We start from the raw sequence: 22,432 nt of genomic DNA on the forward strand, positions 1-22,432 counted from the left end.
ACTGTGCTGAGCACTAAGCATGTGAGCATGGGTGTGTGTATGTATATATACACATGGCTCAGAGGCTTGAACAGTTTGTCTAGTGTCACAGTCAATCTTGGATTAAGTCCATAGGCCATTTCCCATGATATTATCTGACCAACAAGAACCTGTTCTAACTCCTGTAAAAACTACTCTGCAGAGAATGACTATTTTCTTTCTAAAATGAAAGATGATGAGGAATATCATTAAAAATGGGTCACTTTGCATTGTATTTTTGTCTCTTTCTCCAACACAATATTGACCTATTAGCCAAGATAAATTAAAATCAAACTTCAAATTAAGGAACACCAAAACATGACTGTTCCATTCTTAGTGCTAAAGGGAATAAAAGTAAATTTGGTTTTTCAGTAAAAGCTTATGTCTTGCAAAAGAAGAAGCATATTTCTCTTTAGTGGTGTGAAAGGACCTATAATGCTAGGCTTCTACATACCTCATTTGTATTTTCTTTGAGAAAATGTGTCTCAGTTAAAATCAATGCCCTACTATTCATTTAAGCTCCCTTGCCTTCAATAAAACTAATTGATAAACCCTAATAATTAATGGCCTGATTAAACCACAATGACTTACATCTGCCCTGATGATTCCCATTTATAATCAGTCACTTTAATGACTCATCTTTTCTGCGCTTTGCTTACAGAAGAAAGGCTATGATGTTTTAAGTGAGCTGAATGTAAAGCTATATGCCTTCAATTGCTATTTGTTTTCCATAACTTGATACTGCATTAAAATAAGCATAGATGTAACTACTTCCTTAAAAGTAATCTTTCTGCCTAATCAGATGTGCTATTGTCTATGGCTTTAACAAACAAACAAAAAATCATATCATTTTTAGCAATCCTGGAGCTATTCTTGAGAGTTTTAGAATTTGCATGTTTTAAATGAAACTTGAAGTAGTCAGTGTGGTGGCTTCATACCTCAGATATCGTGTGGAATATTATAATGGAGGAACAAGCAGAATTTAAATTAAGGGAACTGTGCTTAGTCCAACATTTAAAGGGATTCTCTTTGCTTTCAATTCTGCCTAGTGAATTCAGATTTAGCTTAACTATATAAAGTTCTAATATAATTTATATTCCATTTACCTCAAAAAGGATTTAAGTGACTTATGAGATCAAAACAATGAGCAAGAGACAAAATAAAATTTTAAATGGAAGGGATATTTCCACTTCTACCTATGGAGGAATCACTACTATGAGACTTGCCTTCTGCCAACAATTAGGAAACTGGACAGCATGTATGAAACAACTGTCTTCAGACATTAGGCAGTAAGCAGTGTGGGAATCCCTGGGAAGCAAGTAAGATGAGCCTGTTTTCAGCCTTTCCACCTGCACACCCACTCAGAGATCTTACTGATCTAAAGAGACAGACTTTGGAGTTTAGAGTCCAGAATGGCTAGCCTTCACAGGGACAGTCTTAGAGAGAAGTCAGTAGCTATGCAAAGAAAGAATTCTAGAATTTGTGTAGGAGTGTCCTTGAATCTTTGACAAAGTGGTAATCTCTATTCATAGTGTAAAACCTTACAAAACTAGACAAAAAGCTACTATTCAGATAAGAAAATTTCTGAGGAATTGTAAGTCAAGCAATTTTCAAAGCTTATACAAGGTTGAGAATCTTCTATTTTCAACCACCCTATGTGGCGGGTTCTCACCAAATACTTTGGAACATTCAGGAGAAATATTAGAGAGAGTGTGCCTTGGTAGTGAGGTTAAATTAGAATAGAAATTATTCTAGATTCTCCATAAATCAAAGCTCTAAAATAAGCCTTAAAATGATTCAGCTATCAGCATGTTACTTAATTATATTGGCAATATCAAGGCCAACACTTTTAAAAGAATTATAGCAAAATTCAGTATTCAATAATATAAGATTCACATTATCTGTCATCCAAATAAAAGAACTTTTTTTTTATTATGGATGAAAGACCATAATAAGGAGAAAAGCCAGTTGGTAGAAACAAACCATCCACCTACATACCAGAGATAATGGGCTTTGGAGTAATTATAAAAGTTATAAATATGTTCAAGGAATTCAAAGAAAACATGAGCACAATGAGGAGAGAAATGGATGATGTAAAAGACAATGAAGTGGAACATATAGAAATGAAAAATAAAAATGGAATATCTGAAATAAAATTCTACTTGATAGAATTAATAGTGGGTTAGACATTACCCAAAAAAATGGTGATCTTGAAGTTAGAAATATAGAAATTATCCAAAATTAATATTAATATAGAATTCCCCTTTCTACTATTAGAGAAAAGAGATTTTTAAAAAATGAGCCCAGCTGGGTGACTTTTGAGTCAATATCTAGAAGTCTAAGGTATATGTGTAATTGAGTTTTGAAAGGAGAGAGAAAAGGTGGGGGTGAGGGGATGATTTGAATAAAATAATGGCCTAAATCTTTTTAAGTTTGGTGAACTTATGAATCTACAGCTATAAGTTCAAGATAAACATGCAATCACACCAAAGCACCTCAAAAATTTTGAAAACCAGTGATTAAATAGAAAATATTTAAAATATTCAGAGAAAATACAACACATTAAAATATGAACAACAGCAGACTTCTTGCAGGAAGCAATGCAAGCCAGAAAATAATGGAAAGACATCTTTAAAGACATTGAAAGAAAAAAGAGCTGTCAATCCAGAGTTCTGTCTATTCATTTATGTGCAGGTTATGGTTGCTTTTGTACTACAGCAGATAAACTTGAGTAGTTACAACAAACATTGATGATTTTCAAGTCCTCAAATACTTATTTTATGGCTCTTTGCAGAAAAAAATTTGCCAGCTTCTGGCTTAGAAGCCATTAGGAGAAATTAGTGAATGCTGAGGCAAGTGGTGGGGGAGGCTCAACTCACCCAAAGAAGGCAGGAAATGAAGAAAAAAAGAACAGTGAACACATGGGACAAATGGTCAGATGGTACATTTGAACTCAATCATATCAATAATTATATCAAATATAAATGGCAGACTGGGGTTGTGGCTCAGTGGTAGAGCACTTGCCTAGGCACTGGGTTAGAGTCCCAGCACTACATTTAAAAAAATAAATAAATAAACAAAAAATAAATATAAATGGGTTAAGCAGTCCAATTAAAAACACAAATGTCAAGACTGTTTAAAAAAAAGACTCAACTTTATACTGTTTTCAAGACTCTATTTTAAATATAATGACAAACTTGTAAAACTGCAAAAATGGCTGCACTAAAATTTATTTTTAAAAACAAAAAAAAATGTTTATTTCAAAAAATAAAATGAAACAAGAAAAGAAATTTGAGATATCCTGAACATTTTAGAAGTTAAATCTGAGGAAAAAGTAGTGAGTTAGATAGGTCTTTTTTTTTTTTTTTTTAAAGAGAGAGAGAGAGAGAGAGGGAGGGAGGGAATTTTATTATTTATTTTTTAGTTCTCGGTGGACACAACATCTTTGTTTGTATGTGGTGCTGAGGATCAAACCCGGGCCACACGCATGCCAGGCGAGCGCGCTACCGCATGAGCCACATCCCCAGCCCTAGATAGGTCTTTTTAATTGCTGGCCTGAAGACCAGATTGTACTGGTTCAGTTTCTAACTTTGTAGATCTGGAATAGAACGAAAAAATAAAAACAAAAACTATTTTCTTAAAAGCATAGTCAGGCTTTGGAGCTATTTAGTTGCATAACTCTCATTATCTTTATTATAAGAATAATGCCAGTTGGTCAGAAGGAGCATCATATTTAGGCAATGGGCAAGCAACACTATGATCCTGAACTCTCTCATGAGCAGTATTTTTGGTCAAAGAATATACCACCAACTCTTTGATCAGCATGCTCCTGGAGGCCAGACAGGGTCTTCTTCATGTTTCTCCCCACAGTACCTAAAACCATTATCTGACATATGTATGGTAAAGCATCAATAAATATTTATTGAATGAGTATTTTTGAATGATGTGGACTCATCTCAGAATGAAGAAGTGTCATTTAGAAATATTTTCATTCTGAAGTGTATTCCATTAAGTGGCAAAGATGCAATTCCTTTTCAGGTCAAATTCATTCCTTGTCTGGGTATCTCTTCAGTACAGATGACATTCCTTAACCATTTGCTCAACAAATATTGTTTCCTGTATATACCAGATGCCATTTTAGAGATAACATAAAGCACATCAAGTGTGCATTCATGGAGCTTCCCCTCAAGAGAAAATGACCAGTAATTAACAGACTTACGTGTAGAGATACAGGGTGTTGATAAATGGTAAATGTTAAGAGGGTTGAACTAGAAGCAAAGGGAAGGGTACATCAAGACCTGGAATGTGGCTAGTTAGGGAGGCTTCTCTTTAAAAGGGAACATTTGAGCAAAAAGGTCAAGGAGGTGAAGGAGTAAGCAGTGCATGTATGTGGGAGCAGAGTGTCCAGAGATGGATCCACAGGGTGGGAGTGTGACTGGCAGGGAGGCCAGTGAGGTAAAGCAGTGAGCTGGGAGAGAGTGAGGCCGGGAGCAGAGGTAGGGCAGCGCGCGCAGGCCCTAGAGACCGAAGGAGTTTGCAGTGAGTGGGGAAGTCATTGGAGGTTTTAGGCAGAGAGGGTGTGGTCTCATTTAGGTTTTAAAGGGTCACTTGAGTTGCTGCGTTGAACACAGACTGTTGTAAAGCAAGTGTAAAAATAGGGAGACCGGTTCAGTAGGCTTGTGGAGGAATGAGTACAGATGGTCTGGCAAAATATTTCCTCATAAGTTTTAAATTGGTTTTACAGTTCTACTCACTAGGCTTGAAAACCATTTTCCTTTAGCTAGTATTTTACTCAAATATAGCTTTAATTGCTATAGTCACAATGGTAATTATTCCCTAAATATGATAAAATATATCGCTTTTTGTAGGTTAGTTGATTACCAGTTGCTTATGCCTTACATTTGTAGAGTGTTCAGCAGTTTTAAAAGCAATTTTATATTCAGTGTCTTGTCTAACCCTCACAGTTCTTTAAGATTGATACACTATTCTCTTCTTAGAAACTAAAATATCACGTGGTAAGTCCAAAGTCATATGCCAAGTTTGTGGCAGAGTCCAAAAAAACTAAAACCCAGGTCTTCTGTCTGGCAGATTGAATCCACTGAATTTGTTTAAAGAGTTATATTCAAATTATGCCTCAAGATATTACTGGGAACGAGAGCATTTATATTAGCAAATTTAATATATTGTTTAAAAAACCATTTACCAGTGAGCAAAATACTGTGCTCAGAAGGAATACGTTCTAAAATGTAGGAAGCATATTCCTACCCTACAAACTTACTCCTTGGAGTGACAATACCTGTAACAGATCATCTAGTAAAATATGATATGCTCAGTTCCAAATAAATGGTAAGGACAGCAGATGGTGCAACCATTCAAAGGAAGTCATGATTTTAGTGGCCTGAGAAAAAAGTCTAGCAGTTTGGTTTTTAGGGCAGCAGGGAGGCAGGTCCTTGAGATGAAGGATGGGCAGGATTCAAGTCAGAAAATATGAAGAAAGGGTTTATAAACCAGGGACTGGGAGAGAAATGATGAAAACAGCATGAACAAGGCTCAACAATGGCATTTTAACTTTGAGGCAAAGTAAAGTTTGGTTTGAGAATGACTGGATGTCTAGTACTTTTATGTGTACTCCTACAAACAGGGGTGGAGAGAGGAATGTGCAAACACTATGCCGAGGCTTTTCTTAGAGCTGGATAGTGCAGCTACTGCTGGACAAATGCACTCACCTTTGAGATTATAGTCTAGCAGTTTGGTTTTTTATTTTTTCTCTCTACTGATCTAAGTGTGTGTCTCTAATTAAAGCTAAATATTTGCTACTTTGAGCATACCTTATGATTTCCATGTAGCCCCCTCTAGGAGCTCAAAATATTTGTTCATGATCTGTCTCCATCTGGTGTGGTAGCTTCAAAGTATGTTAGGATGTCAGTATGTAAGACAGCCCGTTGTCTAAAAGAAAAATACTCAAAAGTTGAGGGCCTATAATGAGAATCAGATTTGGAAAAGAAGACAAGGCTATGTAGAATTTGAGATTTGTTTCAGTTCATCAAACATGGATTGTGTGTGCTGTGGCTGTCTGTGATGTGCTGGACTTACTACGGGGGCACACTGGAAAGCATGACCCCATTCTTAAGGAGTAGGTGGGGTTATGCACAGCATATTTAACTTCCTCCTTAAGGAAAGAAATGATGTAGTGAAAGTGGTATATTTAAGGTTTGGTGTAGGTGGTGTAAGAATGATATTGAAATCAGGAAAAGCTGGAAGTTGAGAGACCAGCTGATAAGAGTGTTTATGCCTATCCCAGCACATCAACTTGTCGTCAGAGTCCCCCCAGTGTGGTCACAGTGTGTGTCATCTGAAGAGCATACCACAGACACACGTTCTACAATTGGCCCCACATCACTGAAACAAGATATCAACATAAAATAGTACTTTGAGCTCATGGTTTCCATCCATTTATTCACTCGTCCATTCAAAAAACATTTATTAAGCACTTACATATGCCTACCACTCTTCCAGGGGCTAAGGATACAGTAGTAAATAAAGGCAAAATCCATGCCTTTGTGGAGTTTACATTCTAGTGTCAGGCCATACTGAGTAAGAAAATGCCAGCATATCGCCTGTCACATAGTAAAGAGGGTTTAATAGTTATCAGTTACTGAGTTTGAAGTTGAAATTTGAATTAAATACCTACTCTTGGCAAGATACTGGCTGGGGTACCTTTTTGCAAAGTGGAGGGTTGGAGCAAATTAACTCATTTGTAAATAAATGTTGAAATGTTATATCAAAAAAAAGTATGACTCTCTTGTTCAGATTTGATGTAGTTACAGTTATACACTGTATTAAATATAACCAGTTGTCTGCCGTAGACCATTTTTGCCATTAAAGATGAAGTGTCAAAGCAGTTTCTGTGTACCATAAAAAGTGGTGTGCTCTTGTCTTGCTTGGATGGTTTTTGTGACCTCCCTGAATTCCAGAAAAGGCTCATTGTTGTTGGTGAGGCTGCTTCACAGAAACCCTTTGTGTCATGACTTACCACTGACTGCCTTGGTGAAAACTATGTCAATCCTTTTGTTAAGTATAATAGCAGTCAAAAATGATGTCAGGGAAGAAAGGGATAAAATAAAGGCCGATGGGTGCGTGCATGTGCACACATACACACATCTTTTACGTCAGTTTCTGAGCATTATCTGAAGTTGCATTTGTCATGGGAAACAGGAAACAGCAACAGCACATTCATTTTCTCATTGTTTCCTTCAGATGTGACCTGTTACCAACAACATAGGAGGGATTTTTTTTTTTCTTTGTTGGCTTCCTTTCGACCTTACTACCAAAGATAGAAGGGATAGCTTGTTTGTTACACAATTTGAGTAAAGCTAATCATTTTTGTGCAGATTCTTGGCAAAAAAATTTTTATATATATAAAAATATATATAAATTATATATATATACACACACACAGGCACACATGATCCTGAAAGATTGGGTATAGGATGATGGGTATATTTACTATTGTCTTTCACTTGAAATAAACCCTTGCTTCTGTAGAAACCAGGAATGGGTAGAAGTGAGGGAACCTTATGTTTTGCCTCCAAATAAAATGCTTGCATTAAATTTGTGATTCGAAATTTAGGTGAGCAGATGATGTCATTTTCTGCAGTGTGGTATGGTGTGTGTGTGTGTGTGTGTGTGTGTGTGTGTGTGTGAGAGAGAGAGAGAGAGAGAGAGAGAGAGAGAGAGAGAATTCCTTTAAAAACCAGCCCTGTGGATACAGAATGGGTTACGCAAGCTTTTCTGGTCTCTTTTAGATGTGAAGCCCTCCAACATGCTAGTAAACACAAGAGGCCAGGTCAAGCTGTGTGACTTTGGAGTGAGCACTCAGGTAGGTCTCTTTCCTCCCAGTGTACTCTCCCCTCTACAACATTCACTTTTTCTTTTCAATCTGCTGTCTGGGTTGAAAAATCACCTTGCTGCCAGACAAACAGAAACCGCATCCCTTCCTCGGCTGGGAGTGTGTTATTCATTTTTAATCTCTAAGCGAGTTTCCCTCATCAGAATATGATTGTTCATTGTTTAATGACAGTAAAAACTGCTGATATTGTAATTACTACTTACGAATAGCAAACTTCATTGATATGCAGCTTTGATATGAAAGCGTTTGGACCAGACAAAAGGGAGGGCAGGGTGGAAGCTGTGCCTGGGGAGCCCAACTGGCCCACAATAAAAATTAATATTGGGAGCAACAATGGTGGAGGGCCATTACAATGTGCAGCACAAATTTTAATTAATTTCCATTTTGGGCCTCCCCTGAGAACCCCGGTGATAGTGACCCATGAGCGTGCTGTGATGTTGATTTGAATTGCAGCCACCTTTACTCCCAGCCAAACACGAAGACCAAAGCGAAGGTCATCGTTGTATTATGAGTTGTCAAAGTCTGTTATCCCTCCAGCGTATTTAGTGTTCATTTCATTCTAGTAATGCATGGGGCTTCATTCACATCTTAAGCCATCTGACTAAAAAATGAATGTGTTCAAATTCTACTTCAAATTGACTTTTTATATCAGGCGGGTTTGGGGTACTAAAGCGATAACGCATCCTGCTTAAGTGAATTGTTTAAGGTTATCTGCTATAAACTGGAATGCTGTGCTTGTTTAAATTGGAAATCACATTCAAAAGAAAAGAGAGATTTAATCATTTTTAATGCCTTTGTAGATAAATTTGTTCCCTTTTACATAATTTTTAGTTGATTTATAGGAATGATGATTGTAGGTTAAATGAGGAATAATTGCCCATTTTATTTCCACATTATCTTTATATTGTTCTAACAGACTGTTTTGTCTCATAGCTGGTGAATTCTATAGCCAAGACGTATGTTGGAACAAATGCTTATATGGCGGTAAGTAAACTTATGCAAAAATAACATTTAAAACCAACATCTTTATCTTTATGTACTTGGTAATGTATAATTCTTGAATTAATTCCACAGCTTTAGCCTAGCAGATCATAAATTACAAAGTCAATCCAGTCAGGATCCAATTTTTAAATCTTTCCAAAATGCATGAGGGACTGCAGGGGAGCTATCAACTCATCTGACTCCGCTGACTTAACTAGTTGGTTTAAGTGTGAAATTGCTGAGTTTTGAAGTTTAATCCTACAGAAAAAAATGCACATTCTAGAATACTGGCTGCTTATCCATGTTGCTTACGTAATTAATCCTAAAATATGCCAAGATGTCAGTCAATAAGGTCGATTATTTTTTCCAGGAATACAGACATGCTTTGTCATCAGATCAAAATGAAATTACTGAGTTAGTTGAGTTTTACTTCTAGATTGCTGAATGTGAGGGTTAGCAGTCCACTCTCTTTAGAACTTGTACCTATTTGTTTTGTTTAGATGTTGGATTCATGCCTGTTATAAGACAACTTTAAATTTGTAAAAATAAAAGGTAGGAGCATAGAACTGTTTCAAAGATCAGTGTGGTTTGGCTCAGACCTGTTTTTCTTGCCTTTTAAGTAAGGGAAGTACTCATGTCCATAAAAATGTTTTAGTATATTGGTTTGGAGCTAAATTTTTGTTTTAACATTTTAGGATTAATTTTTTTTTAATGAGAGCTCTGGATTTACTTAGGTTCTCCCTTTCAGTTCTGATCACTTAGGTTTATATATCATGTAGTGCAGAATTTTAGTATGGATAGAACCATGGCGATTATGCTCAATGTTCTTAGTTCATGTTATCTTTTTGCGGGGGGCGGGGGCAGAGATTGAATCAAGGGGTGTTTAACCACTGAATCACACCTCCAGCCCTTTTTATATTTTGTTTAGCGACAGAGTCTCACTAAGTTTCTTAGGGCCTCATTAAGTTGCTGAGACTGGCTTTGAACTTGCAGTCCTCCTGCCTGAGTCTCCCGATTTGCTGGAATTACATGAATGTGCCACCAAGCCCAACTCATATATTATCTTGATTAAAATTCTTTAATATGGATGGAACCCAGGATCTTATTCTCAGAATAATAGGGAGCATTTTGTTTTCACTCAGATATCAGAACACTTTACTTTTGTTTTGCATTGTTTTTAAAGAAAATTATTCCCTGTTAATTTTCTGAGTAATTTAAAGAAAAAATGAATTCACCTATGAAGTCATCATATCTGGTTTTATAAAACTTTGTCTTTTCCTGGCTACCCCAGGTTGGATGAAATTGTTGAACGGCCTTTGTAACTAACAAAGCCCGGCTGATGCTATAGTCTCACTCTTTGAAAGAATATGAAATACTGTGATTTAAAAAAAAAAAAAAAAAAAAAAACTATAAATGAAACAACTTCTCAACTACCCATCATGTTCTTAGTAGCTTTAAATTGCTCAAATAATTAAATTGCATTATATTTGAATGTACAAATCCAGCTTACAGTTGTCTTTCCCAGGTGTACATTAAAGAAATTACTTTTTTCCTTTTTTGTTTATGGATGAATGTGATGCGTCCATCTGTTAATTGAAAATGTGAGGATTAAAATTATGAACCGTTAGCTCAGTTTGGCAATGCTGAAATTGCTTTGCTTCTTGGGTGAGTGAATTCTAGTCATCAACTTTATAGTAAAAGCTATAAAAAGCAGAAGTTACCTAGGAAGAAAACAGAGATAACCTGAGAGGGAGAGCTGGGCTTAATTTAGTAGGATCTCATTGGCCAAATACTTACTGAGATTGCATCAGATCACAAAGGCTGGGGGTGAGGAACATGGAAATAGCCTATATTACTCTAGTACAGGTATTAATCCCCACCTTGTATCTGCTGACAGTCTCCTGAGGAAGAAGGGCTGGTGTGTTTTTTGTTTGTTTGTTTGTTTGTTTTTTAACCACAACTGGATTCCATTTCAGCTGGTCCGTTTTATCATTTTAAGTTCCACATGAGCAACTATGCAAAGAGTTAGCGAAGTACACAGCTCATTGGCCTGTTTTGTAAGTAAAGTTATTGGAATGTGGCTGTAGCCATTTGTTTTTATTTTGTATGTATTTGATATGGCTGCAGTGGCAGAGCTGAGGATTTGTGACAGTTGCAACAGAGAACATATAACCCACAAAGTGAAAAATATCTACTGTCTGGCCCTTTACAAAAAAAAAAAAAAAAAAAATCACCAGTCCCCTGTCTATGTCAGTGAAAGTGTATCTGAGTCTGAGTACCTTCAGTTAATCACCCAGTGCTCACTGAGCACCTTCCATTCTGTCTGTCAGGTACTTTGGAACTACTTGGCAGTCCACCTAAGATTTGGGCAAGATAGGAAACATGACCTCATATATAGCAACATTGTCTATGGCCTGACAAGGACTTAAGCTATTCTAACATACATTTAGAAAATAAGAGGGCATGTAATGTACAGATTTGAGGATTCAAACAGGATGCAAAAAGGGCACTTAGAACTAAGATCACTGAGGAAAGATAAGCAAAGACTCTGAAATAGAAGGTGGCATGGAATCTGTGGGGGTGGGAGGTGGGGTAGAGGACAAATAATAAATTGTGGGACTGTATAATTAGAGGTCATCTGATGTAATGATGGAATGCCCTCCATTTCCCTCACTTTGTATTCATGTGTACTTCTGTATGGTGGTAATAACATTATTAATAATAGCTAGCACTTAATTAGCACTATGTGCCAATCATTCTTCTAAGCTCTTGCACGTTAACTCTTTAAATCCTCACATCAACCCTATTACATAATAAGATTATCATTTTCATTTTATAGATGAAGAAATTGAGGCGAGAGAAGTTATGTGACTTACCCAAGTTCACACAGCTAATAAGTGGCAGTTAGAATTCATAGCTAAGTGATCTGCCTCTAGAGGCTAACTTTTAATTGCTGTGCCTCTCAACATTTCAAAATTATCTGTTTCTCTCTCCAATCTAGATTATGAACTTCACAGGGGCAGAGTTTATTCTTTTCACCCTCTCTACCTTTCCTTTACCCAATGTCCATGAATGAGTTAGTTCATGACAGCTGTAATCTAGAAGTGTCTTGTTCCCTAATAACAAGATGAGAGCACCCAACTTTTTGTATTAAGAATCTTATTTACATATTTAAGTATTTGAAGACCCCCGATTGTTTAAATACAACCAGGTAGACCACTCAAATGTTTAAAAGAAAATAAATCAGAAAGAAATAGCTCTGAATGTTCAAACAGTATCACTTTATTCTCCTATACCCTTGAGTGTAAGATACAAGAAAAATAACAATAGGAAAAAGGAAGACTTCTCTAACATCCTAAGTCATCTAGACAACAACTCTAACTGTGTTAAGCAGCAGACCTTGTGGGAGGTTTTGAAAGTCATCATCTTCAACCTCCCCACTGACCAGTGAGGAGTTGGAGACAGAGACCTGCAAAGTGAAATGTTCTGTTCAAGGAAACATGCTTTTTAGGGGACAGATAATGTAGGTTCAACAGACTCTTTCATGCAAAGCTTGAAAGATTTACAACTACATTTTAACAGTATTTCATCCAGAAGGATGTCAAGGAATCCAGAAGCTTTGGAAGTTACATTAAGTAAAACTATTTCCCAGAAATTCTAATTACTAAAAATTTATTCTATTCTTAAGATAAAAGTACCTAAACTTTAACAAACTATTCTGTAGTCATTAAAATGTGATATTATTAATATTTTGAAATTTTTAAAAAGTCATATAAATACTTATTCTCTAGAATCAGAAAATAAGTCTATTTTCTATATGACTATTCTTATATTCTGAATCCCCCCCACAACCACTGTTCAGGCTGTTCCCATCCTTAGACATATCTTTACCTGGAATAAAACCTGTAAAGATCATGTGCTCTGACTCAGGTGGCCATGCTCATGTCGTGACAGGAAGGGTAGGAGTGACAATTGGGAAAAAGCTAGCATTTACTGAGGGTTCCCAGATGGCACAAACTGAGTCAAGCATGTTACGTGGATTCATTTAATCCTCACACGACCCCACAGTAGAGAGCTGTTGTTATCATCTCCACTTCACAGAGAACCAAAGGTGAAATAACTTTAAGCCCAAGGTCTCGGAGCAGCACGTAGTGAGAGGCCAGATTTAATTAGGGCAGCAGCTTCAGGTTTCCATGGATGGCAGGTTAGGTTACTTGGATCAACTCTTCTGTTCAAAATGGCTAGTTAAAAAAAAAATTAAACCATCTCGGATGCACTGAAGAGCTCAATGTACAGGAACTCTCGGGACAATTTTTGAGTGAAATCTCACAACAGAGAGGAATGTAGAATGTCAGAGCGCTAGAGCTGTTTATTCCTGAGGGCCTTCACCTCACCACACTCGGTAAAGGCAGTGGTCAGGCTTCAGGGCCCACCTAAGACTGAAGGTCTCAGGAGATCTTCCCCAGAGATCCTCCCCATTTTCATGCTGAAGAGGGTCACCATCAGTGCCGAAGCAAACTTGATCTAAAGCTGCTCCTCCTCTCTAGCCCCAGGGAACCGAGAAATAGGCCTTTCAGAGAGAAGCAGAGAAGCAGGAGAAGAAAGAAAAGTGGAAAAGGTGGGGTCAGTACTGGAGTGTTGTATTGTAAGCAGAGTTATGGAACTAGTTAACTGGTTAAATGCCCAGTCACAAAGTGGCTAGGGGGAGGAGTGTGAGTTCCAGCTTAAAGCCACTGTCCTAGAAGAGCCATTGTAAATTTGCATCTTAGATCATCACCATGCCTTGCTCTTCTCAGGAACAAGCCAAGGTTTTTGTTTTGTTTTGTTTGCTCTTTACTTCAGCCTCAGTACAGAGGTGCTTCTCAGGAAGTCATCTTATCACTTAGCATTTTACACTGTTGACAGCTGTCATGTGAGAAGGTAACCACGCCCTTAGCTTTTTAACTGCAAAATATCCATCACAGATCCTCTGTCAGCCGTGTTGTACATGGTGGCTGGTTTTGTTTTGAGAGAAGAGGACAGTTCAGACCACCTTGGTTCAAGTATGAGACCAAGGACTGGGCGTGTAGGGCTGTGGTTGAGCATTTGCCTGGTGTGCACGAGATCCTGCATTCAGTCCCCAGAACCACAAAAATATAGTGAATAAATAAATAAAGCGTGAGACTAGCTTTGAATTCAGCCTTAGTTCATCAGATCTTAGCTCCGTATATTCAGAATGTTTGGGGCTCATCTTCTACCTAAATCAGTTGCAGGGCCCTGGGCATGTTTGCAAGTTTCTGTCTACCTATGCAAGCTTTAGAATACGCCCACAGAGCTCACTACTTGCTTTTGCTGAGCATTCTTGCTCAAGCACATCATCACAACAGTAATCTCATTTTGTTAGCTTATTGCAAGGATAATTTTTCCAAGAGGTTATCAGAATCTTATCCTGAAGGAGTTCTCTTATTTGTTACCTGATACCTATGAACATTATCACTTTTTTCTTGTTTAATTTTATATGTTTTTTAAAAGAGATTCCTTCTTTTTTTTAATGGGCCTTTATTTTGTTCATTTATTTATATACTGTGCTGAGAATTGAACCCAGTGCCTCACAATTGCCAGGGCGAGCGCTCTACCACTGAGCCACAGCCACAGCTCCTCTATGTTTTATTTTTCACCTCTCAGTTTGCATTTGTTTTGTTAGTTCAGTGGGCAAATTTGTGAGTATATTTAATCTCATTGTTAGTTCTGCAAGAATATTTTGTATGCACATTCCAATTCTATTTGTATGTTTGTTTCTTCTATATTCTGGATGAAGTTCTGTGTGTTGCTAACTATTCAGGCACTGGAAGAAAGAAATGGAAAGAAGAAAGAAAAAAGACCAGGGAGTAAGATTGCATTTGATTATTTCTTGAACAATTCTAGAGGGTTTTAGGATTTTCATCTTTGCTATAAGTTATTGATGGGCATAAAAAGCTATAATGTTTGGGGAAGTTACATTAGAATTCTCTGAGGATCTTAATTATGAAGTTCATTCTTAAAAACAAATGTGCAGTGAACATGTTTTTCACCCTTCCAGTCAGCATGCACGCCTGTCACGTGCCAGCTGCGGCACAGGCATGAGGTAAATGAGACACTCTCTTTGTCTCTGAAGGGAAAGAGACTAGAAAATGGGTGATTATAACACAATATGATAAATAAATGTTAAAGATATGAACAGCATCTCAGTGAATACAGAGACAGGACTTGGTAGTTCTGCCTAAGAAACAGAGAAAGGTTACACAAACAAAGGTGGCCCTCAAACAGGGTCTGTACAAGGTAGAGTCACTAAGCAGAGGAGGAGGAAGGTGGAGGCACTCTGAGAGCTACTGCCTTTCCAGAAATCTTTTTAGTGTATGGAGTTGAGGGTACTAAAGAATCACCAGATAAGAATTTTTAAAAATGAGATCCCCGAGCCCTTGCCCAGAGATTCTGGTTCAGGAAATTCATTTGTGGTGAACACCAGTGGTGGTTGTTTGGCAGTTGGTCCAAAGATTGAATTTTCAGAAATGCTCACCAGATTGAGACTAGTTCTCGGCTCCACTGACTTTTAGTTCTGGGGAAGTTTGACACTCTGGAAAGAACTCTGATTTTTCAGTCAGAAATAACTGGGTTTGAGCCAGGAGCAGTGGCTCACACCTATAATCTCAGCAACTCGGGAGGTGAGGCAGGAAGATCACAAGTTCAAAGCCAGCCTCAGCAATTTAGAGGCCCTACGCAACCCAGTGAGACCCTGTCTCTAAATAAAATACAAAAAAAAAAAAAAAGTGGGGGTCTGGAGATGTGTCTCAGTGGTTAAGTGCCCTTGAGTTCAATCCCGGGTATCCCCCCAAAAAAAGAAAAGAAATAACTGGGTTTTTAAACCTAGCCCTGCTCCTGAACAATCCATTTAATGCTAGCTAATCCACAGCTTGAGGCTTGGACAGTAATAACATCAGGGATGATAATAGTACAAATCTCATATGAATGTGAATCTGAAATGAGATGTACGTAAAAGGACTTAAAATGGTGACTGGCATGTGGAAATTCTTTAGTAAATTTATATAATGGTAATGTTGATGACAGTGATGATGACAATAATGATGTTATCCCATAACTGGCTAGCCAATACCATAGGAATACATCCTAATACCTATCAAACTGCTTAGAATTGGATAACGAGATATGATCCATTATCCAGTATTGATCCCAGCCCTGCCCATTAGCTGTGTAAGTTTGAGCAACTGCTTCACCTTTATGGGAACTCAGTTTCTCTTACTCATTTGTTAATGTGTTCATTTCAGACATTCTGTAAGTACGCTACTGAATGCCAAATCCTAGAGGGATAGCTGAGGAAGCCCCCACTCAGTATAAAGTTATTTCTGTTGAGGTAGAGTATGCATGTAGCAGGTTTCTAAACCAGGTGTCTGCTACACATCTTGAATGGAGGACCAAATGTCCCAAGTGGAATTTCCAAACTATTCCTTGATTCGTATCAAAAGAAACCCTGGTAAGTGAAATAAATCATTGAACAGTTGGGAATCTAGGAAAAGGAAATGTAGATGTTTTTTACATTAGTCTTATTCTTTCCCCTTCCCTATAAGTTTGAAATTATTTCCAAATAAAAAAAAATCAAAATTTTCTAAACTCTAGTCTTCAAGACTTATCTACCAAAATGCAAGTAAATAGTAATATTGTATAATTTTGTGTAATTTGTCACTCCTCAGTTAAGACTACTAGACTTGGAGGGAGAAGACCTGGGTTTAGGTCTCAGCTCATTTGCTAGTTTAGGTGGCTGCCATGGTAATTCACTAATTGGAACTTTGATTTTCTTTATTTGTGAAATAGGAATAATATTTTTTTCCACAGAGACTGTGTAGAGGATCAAGAAAAAAATATACATATATTATATATATATATATAAAATATATTCTTATACATATATGCCTCTATAAATGCATACATATATATGTACAGAAAGAAAATTTCTATATATTCTCTATATAATATGTACATGTACATATACATGAATGTGTGAAATTGTTTTGCTGTGCAGATGTTGGTGGCTTCCCATCTTAGCCGAGCTTGTGTTCAATTTATGTTTCCTGAAGTAACTTAGATCAGCTCACAGACTCCTTTCTGTTTTCTTACAGCCTGAAAGAATTTCAGGGGAGCAGTATGGAATACACTCTGATGTCTGGAGCTTAGGAATCTCTTTCATGGAGGTATGTTGTTGCTACAACCAGATACTTCTGTGAATGTCTGTGTTAATGTGTTCTATCAGGAGGAACAAAATAAAATAAACCTTCAGTGTGTTATGTATATATGTAAGAGTTTGACCTCTCTATTAAATTTCTTACTTATTTCGATATTGAACTGTCTTTGGGTAATTCTAAAGCACTATTTCTCATAGATTGCCTGTATAAGAAATATCCAAAGTGCTTGTTAAAAATACAGGTTCCCCAGCCCCATCCAAGACTAGTTAAATCCCAATCTCTTAAGAATCTGCACGTTTAACATGTTCTCTGGGTGAACCCCATACCCACTAATTCTGGAAAACCTATATGCTAAAAGAGGATTCCATTAAAATGCTATGTGATGCTATCCTGTTCGAATATAACACCCCAAGCTACAGCCTACTTACTTGGATGTATAAGTCCTATGTATTTGTTTTTTTAAAAGGGGTGAGGAGGGGACACCTTGTTCCAATACAGTGCTATCACGTGTTTGGGGGAGGGCTGTAATGTGATGGGTGTAGAGGGACACATGTATGTAACATAATTTTGTGTCTTTACCCTTCATTGCTGTATTTAGAATGGACTTTATCTTAGTGTGGTAGTTACAGCCCCACTAGATTTCTATGCTGAGGTCTATAAAGTGACCATATGACTTATATTAGAAGGACATGTGGTTCAATTTGAATTACAGTATTATAAAACCCAAGTATTCTCCAGTGCTTCAAGATTATTTCTCAACTACATTGATTGAGATAAAGGAAAACTTTCTTAAAAGTAGAAAGGAGTCTTTAAGTAAGATCATAGAGTTGCGTTAACAATTTTATCACCTTTTTTAGGTCAAATACTTTTTCTGTGACTTTTTGTAATGCATGAATTCCATTGCATTTATAGGGAAATATCTTTAGACTTAATTCACCTGCATGGTAGAAAGAAAGCAAAAATAAAGGGTTCAGTGTTTATACTAAACCCTATTCTTCTGTTTCTCTATAAAAGGGAGTCAAAGAAGAAATACAGTATTTGTGGATCAGCTCAGAGGTTAGCCATAATGGTGGATGGATCTCAGGACTTTCTCCCAACAGAATCCTGAAGGTCTTGTTCTAGCTTTCAGTGGAAAGTAGTTCTTTTGATTTGTGGGACTCAGGCCTTGCCATTATATAATTTCCCTTTGCATATTTTAAACCATCATCACTGATTATATTTTATAAATGAACAGATAGAGTGTAGAACATTGAGAGGTTACATGGTATAGAGATCAGCATCCCAGGCTGGAATGGAAGACCATCTCATTCCAGTGTAGTCATATCACACATGTATGTGGGGTGGGGTGGGGTGGGGCAGTATGCAGTTCCCGCTTTGCTACTAGTTTCCTTCATCTGTAAAATAAGATCTTTAAGACCCTTTTTAGACTAACTCCACTGCTGCTCATTCTGCTGTTTTTCCTTAACTTTCACACAACTGTAGAGCTATGTGACTAAGACAGGGCTGTACCCTGGCATGGCTTAGCCACAGGGGCATAGAATACTGTAAGAGAGCGTCACTGATAGATTCAGACTCAGAGCACACATAAATGTTCACCATTCACCCTTCCTCACTCACTTTTGTATTCCTGTCTCGAGCTCCTGCTGTGCCTGCTGCAGAGGCAGTGGGGATAGAGTATTGAGAGGACACTCAGGTCTTGGCTCTCCTGGAGGACATTTGGTGAGGGGTGGGGCATGAAAGCAAAGTGACAACTAAATACGTAGCTTGTCAAGTGGTGATGAGTCCTATAAAGGAAAAGAAAGCAGACAGTCCTCTCTGATGAAGTACCATTAGAGCAGGAACTTGAATGCCACTTGGTAAGAGCAGGTGCAAAGGCACAAGATGGAGTGCACTTGGCACATGTAAGAAAGCAGAGAGACTAGTGTGACTGGAGTGGAGTTAGCAAGAAAAAAATAAATTCAGAGCAGTAGCCAGGGGCCACATCATATACAACCTCAGAGGCCGTGCTGAGGACTTCAGCTGTTACTGGGAGAGTGAATGATCTGACTTAGATTATTTTCAAAGGATCACTGAGTGCTCCGTGGAGGACAATTGCAAAGGTGCAAGCACAGAAACCAGGAGGTCAGTTTAGGTAGATAGGAAGGTACATGCCAAATAAATTAACATTTATATTTATTTATGTTGCATATTGTAATACACATCTACCAATACACATCTACTGGGAATGTAATGGATAATAAAAAGAGACTTTGGGACTGGAAATGTGGCTCAAGCAGTAGCGCACTCACCTGGCAAGCGCGGGGCGCTGGGTTCGATCCTCAGCACCACATAAAAATAAAATAAAGCTGTTGTGTCCACCGAAAACTAAAAAATAAACATTAAAAAATTCTCTCTCTCTCTCTTCACAAAAGAGAGACTTTTGTGAAGATTACCATCAATATGTTTGGGATTTCATTGATCATATTCCTTTATCCTGGAGGCAAACTATTAGTCTCTAGAACATTGAAGAAAACAAAATTTGTAAGATCAAAAAGTATTAGGTACAGGGAACTGAAAATGTCAGTTTTGAATGTGAGACATCCAGATGCCGGAAGGAGCATGCTGCAGAGAAATGTAGAGTAAGATGACCAGGTTGGGGGAGTGAGGGCCAAGAAACAACAGCCTTCTGATGCGCCCTGTGTTTTAAAATGGGTGCTAAGGAGTGGGTGTGAGAGCAGGAGGAGGAGATACTGTAGGCTGTGAAGAGGAATCTAATTATGATCATCACCAAGGTTTGTGGAGCACCTCTTGGTACAGGAAGCTTAATGCCTTCAAAAGCCAGCTTGGCATTGTAGCCCCTGCCCTCCAGGAGCTTCTGACCCACCAGACCAGCAAGTGACCACGGCTGACCCAACTAAGTAGTAGGCCAGTAAGCCATTAGAGAACACAATGAAGCCCCTGGCATGTTTTATACCATATTTAGGTAGGGTCCAAGGTAAAGAAAAGCATGCGATAGGGAAGAGAAGAAGGAGCATTTGAATCCATAGAGCAGACATGGTGGATGATTCAGTAATGAAGATTACAAGAGAGGCCCAGAGGAGCCCAAGTAATGAGAACATTACCTGAAGGCATTGGGAAGTTAGTCCAAAGAATTACTTAAAGGCTGAGGTTCTTCATTTGCTTACCAAAGTATGCTTGGCCATAGGTGTGGTAAATCCTATTTAGAATCATGGTTGTCAGAAACGTGAGTGGCAAAAGCATTTAAAAATCTGAGGAACAAATTGCACCGTGAAACATAGTCGGTACTTTCAAGAATCGTATTTCTTCTGTTTGTTCTCACTTTTAGAACAAGATTCCCTTTCTATGTATGAGCTATAAAGAGGAGAAACTCATTCATTCAGTAATTCTTACTTAAGCAGTTGTCAGGAGGCAGGCCCTCGGGGGGCACATAGAGCTAAGGAGATCTACTTCTGGGGGAGGAGGAAGCCACCCAAAGGCTGGAGCACTGTGAGCCTTGGTCCCGGTATTTATGAAGGACTCTGAGCCAAGGGGTGGGGGTGGGGATTACAAAGGAGTTGGCATGGAGTGGGCCTTGAATGGATGCACCACTAGGAGAAAGAGGGAAAAGATGGAGACCCCTGCCCCAGCCCCCAGCACACTCCTGGGTGGATGCTCCGATACCATTAAGAGGTCAGATGTCAAAGCAGGCTAGGTCTCACCAGCACAGGTTCACTGCCCGCTTGTGTCCAGACTGTTCTGAGTGTTTTGAGTCTGCCAGTTTCCTTCCTTAGATACCCGTGGTGAGTCCAAAACTGGATAAAAACATAGGAAACTAACTGAGCAATAAAATTTCCCCCAAATCCAAGAATCAAATAGAGACAAAAGGGAAGCCGGACTATTCCATCCCTTCTCCCTCTTTCTAGCATTCCTTCCCCAAATTCCACAATTCTTACCTCTGAGCTTTGGTGATGCCAGAATCAGAGGTTGCCTTCATTGTTTTAAACTCCTAAAATAATGCAGGTCACCCCTGCCTGCCTTCTTCCTGCTGCCCCTTCCCTTGTTAATGTGCTGTCAGAGTCCCCTGGGGAGCCAGAACAAGGTCTGTCACCACACTCTCTTCATAAGAGATGATGCTTCATGCCACCAAAAAAATAAATAAATAAAATAATAATAATAATAGATACATTTGTGCCTTAACAAAGAATCTTTAATACCAGACCTATCTTTTATTTATTTATTTATTTATTTATTTATTTATTTTTTGGTGCCAAGGGATTGAACCTGGAGCACTTAACCACTGAACCACAACTGCAGCCCTTTTTATATTTTATTTAGAAACAGGGTCTCACTGAGTTGCTTAGGTCCTCTCTAAGTTGCTGAGACTGGCTTTGAACTCACAATCCTCCTGTCTCAGCCTCCCAAGCTGCTGGGATTCCAGGTATGCACCACTGCGCCTGCCAGATACGCCTCCAAGAACCGAATTGCCCCTGCCTCTACTCAGCTCTGCACTCTCTGTTCACAGGGTAGAGGGGTCTTCCTCCAGGGTGCTTGTTAGCTGTATGAAGTATTTAGAATTGGCAAAAGTAAATAAAGATGAAAATTATCCCTCAGAAAGGGAAAAATGAGAACATTTGGCCTAAGTCGAGCATGTCAGTTTGGGGTGGGGGGTACTTTCTGTTGCGTATTTACAGTTTTATACTCAGACCTTTAAACATGTTGTGGTTTTCCTCCTATGGATTAGTTATGAAGTCAAATTAAAGTGGTCGCCATACATGAGGTTTGTGCATACTCATTATGTAATGGGGAAGGGAACTCCTGTGGAATTGCAGTTCTTCCTTGAAATGTCACATCACAACAATCAGTGTGGAGCCAGGTGTGGGGGCAGGCACATTCCTGTAATCCCAGCTACTTGGGAGGCTGAAGCAAGAGGATAATAAGCTCAAGGCAATTTAGGGAGACCTCAAAATAAAAAAAGGACTGGGATATGGCACAGTGGTAGAACACCCCTAGGTTCAGTCCCCAGTGCAAAAAAAGAAAGAGAAAGAGAAATGAGACCACTAATAAGACTATAAAAGTCCTGAACTCAAACTGGAGGGTTAAATCCTTTCTCAGAATTTGCCTCTTCTAGAAAGCTCTCATGGATTCATTTGGGTGATTTCTAGGGCTTTTCACCCTGATAGTACTATTCAGTGCTTCAGCACTGAACTTTAAAATGAAAATGAATTTGGTAAATTTAAATAAGGGCTCCATTTTGCCAAGTTCGAGAGGTCTATTTAATCCTTAGGGATGGGGTGCCTCAAACACCTTAGCGCACCACTTCCTGGTTTCACAG

General features: G+C 38.4%; 1 protein-coding gene across 5 annotated transcripts in view; it reads left to right on the forward strand.

The window, feature by feature from the left end:
* Positions 1–22,432, forward strand: part of Map2k5 (mitogen-activated protein kinase kinase 5) — a 236,560-nt gene that overhangs the window by 118,200 nt on the left and 95,928 nt on the right. For all 5 annotated transcript variants that reach the window (XR_013090774.2, XM_076850990.2, XM_076850991.2 and 2 more), the window contains exons 14-16: positions 7,824–7,897; positions 8,861–8,911; positions 17,059–17,130. Coding sequence is in view for 4 of the 5 variants with exons in the window: in XM_076850990.2 (XP_076707105.1) it covers positions 7,824–7,897; positions 8,861–8,911; positions 17,059–17,130 (197 nt within the window). In the remaining variant the exon portion in view is untranslated. The remainder of the gene's footprint in view (positions 1–7,823; positions 7,898–8,860; positions 8,912–17,058; positions 17,131–22,432) is intronic.

This window comes from Callospermophilus lateralis, chromosome 3 (assembly GCF_048772815.1).
Source record: "Callospermophilus lateralis isolate mCalLat2 chromosome 3, mCalLat2.hap1, whole genome shotgun sequence".
NCBI classification, from domain to species: domain Eukaryota; kingdom Metazoa; phylum Chordata; class Mammalia; order Rodentia; family Sciuridae; genus Callospermophilus; species Callospermophilus lateralis.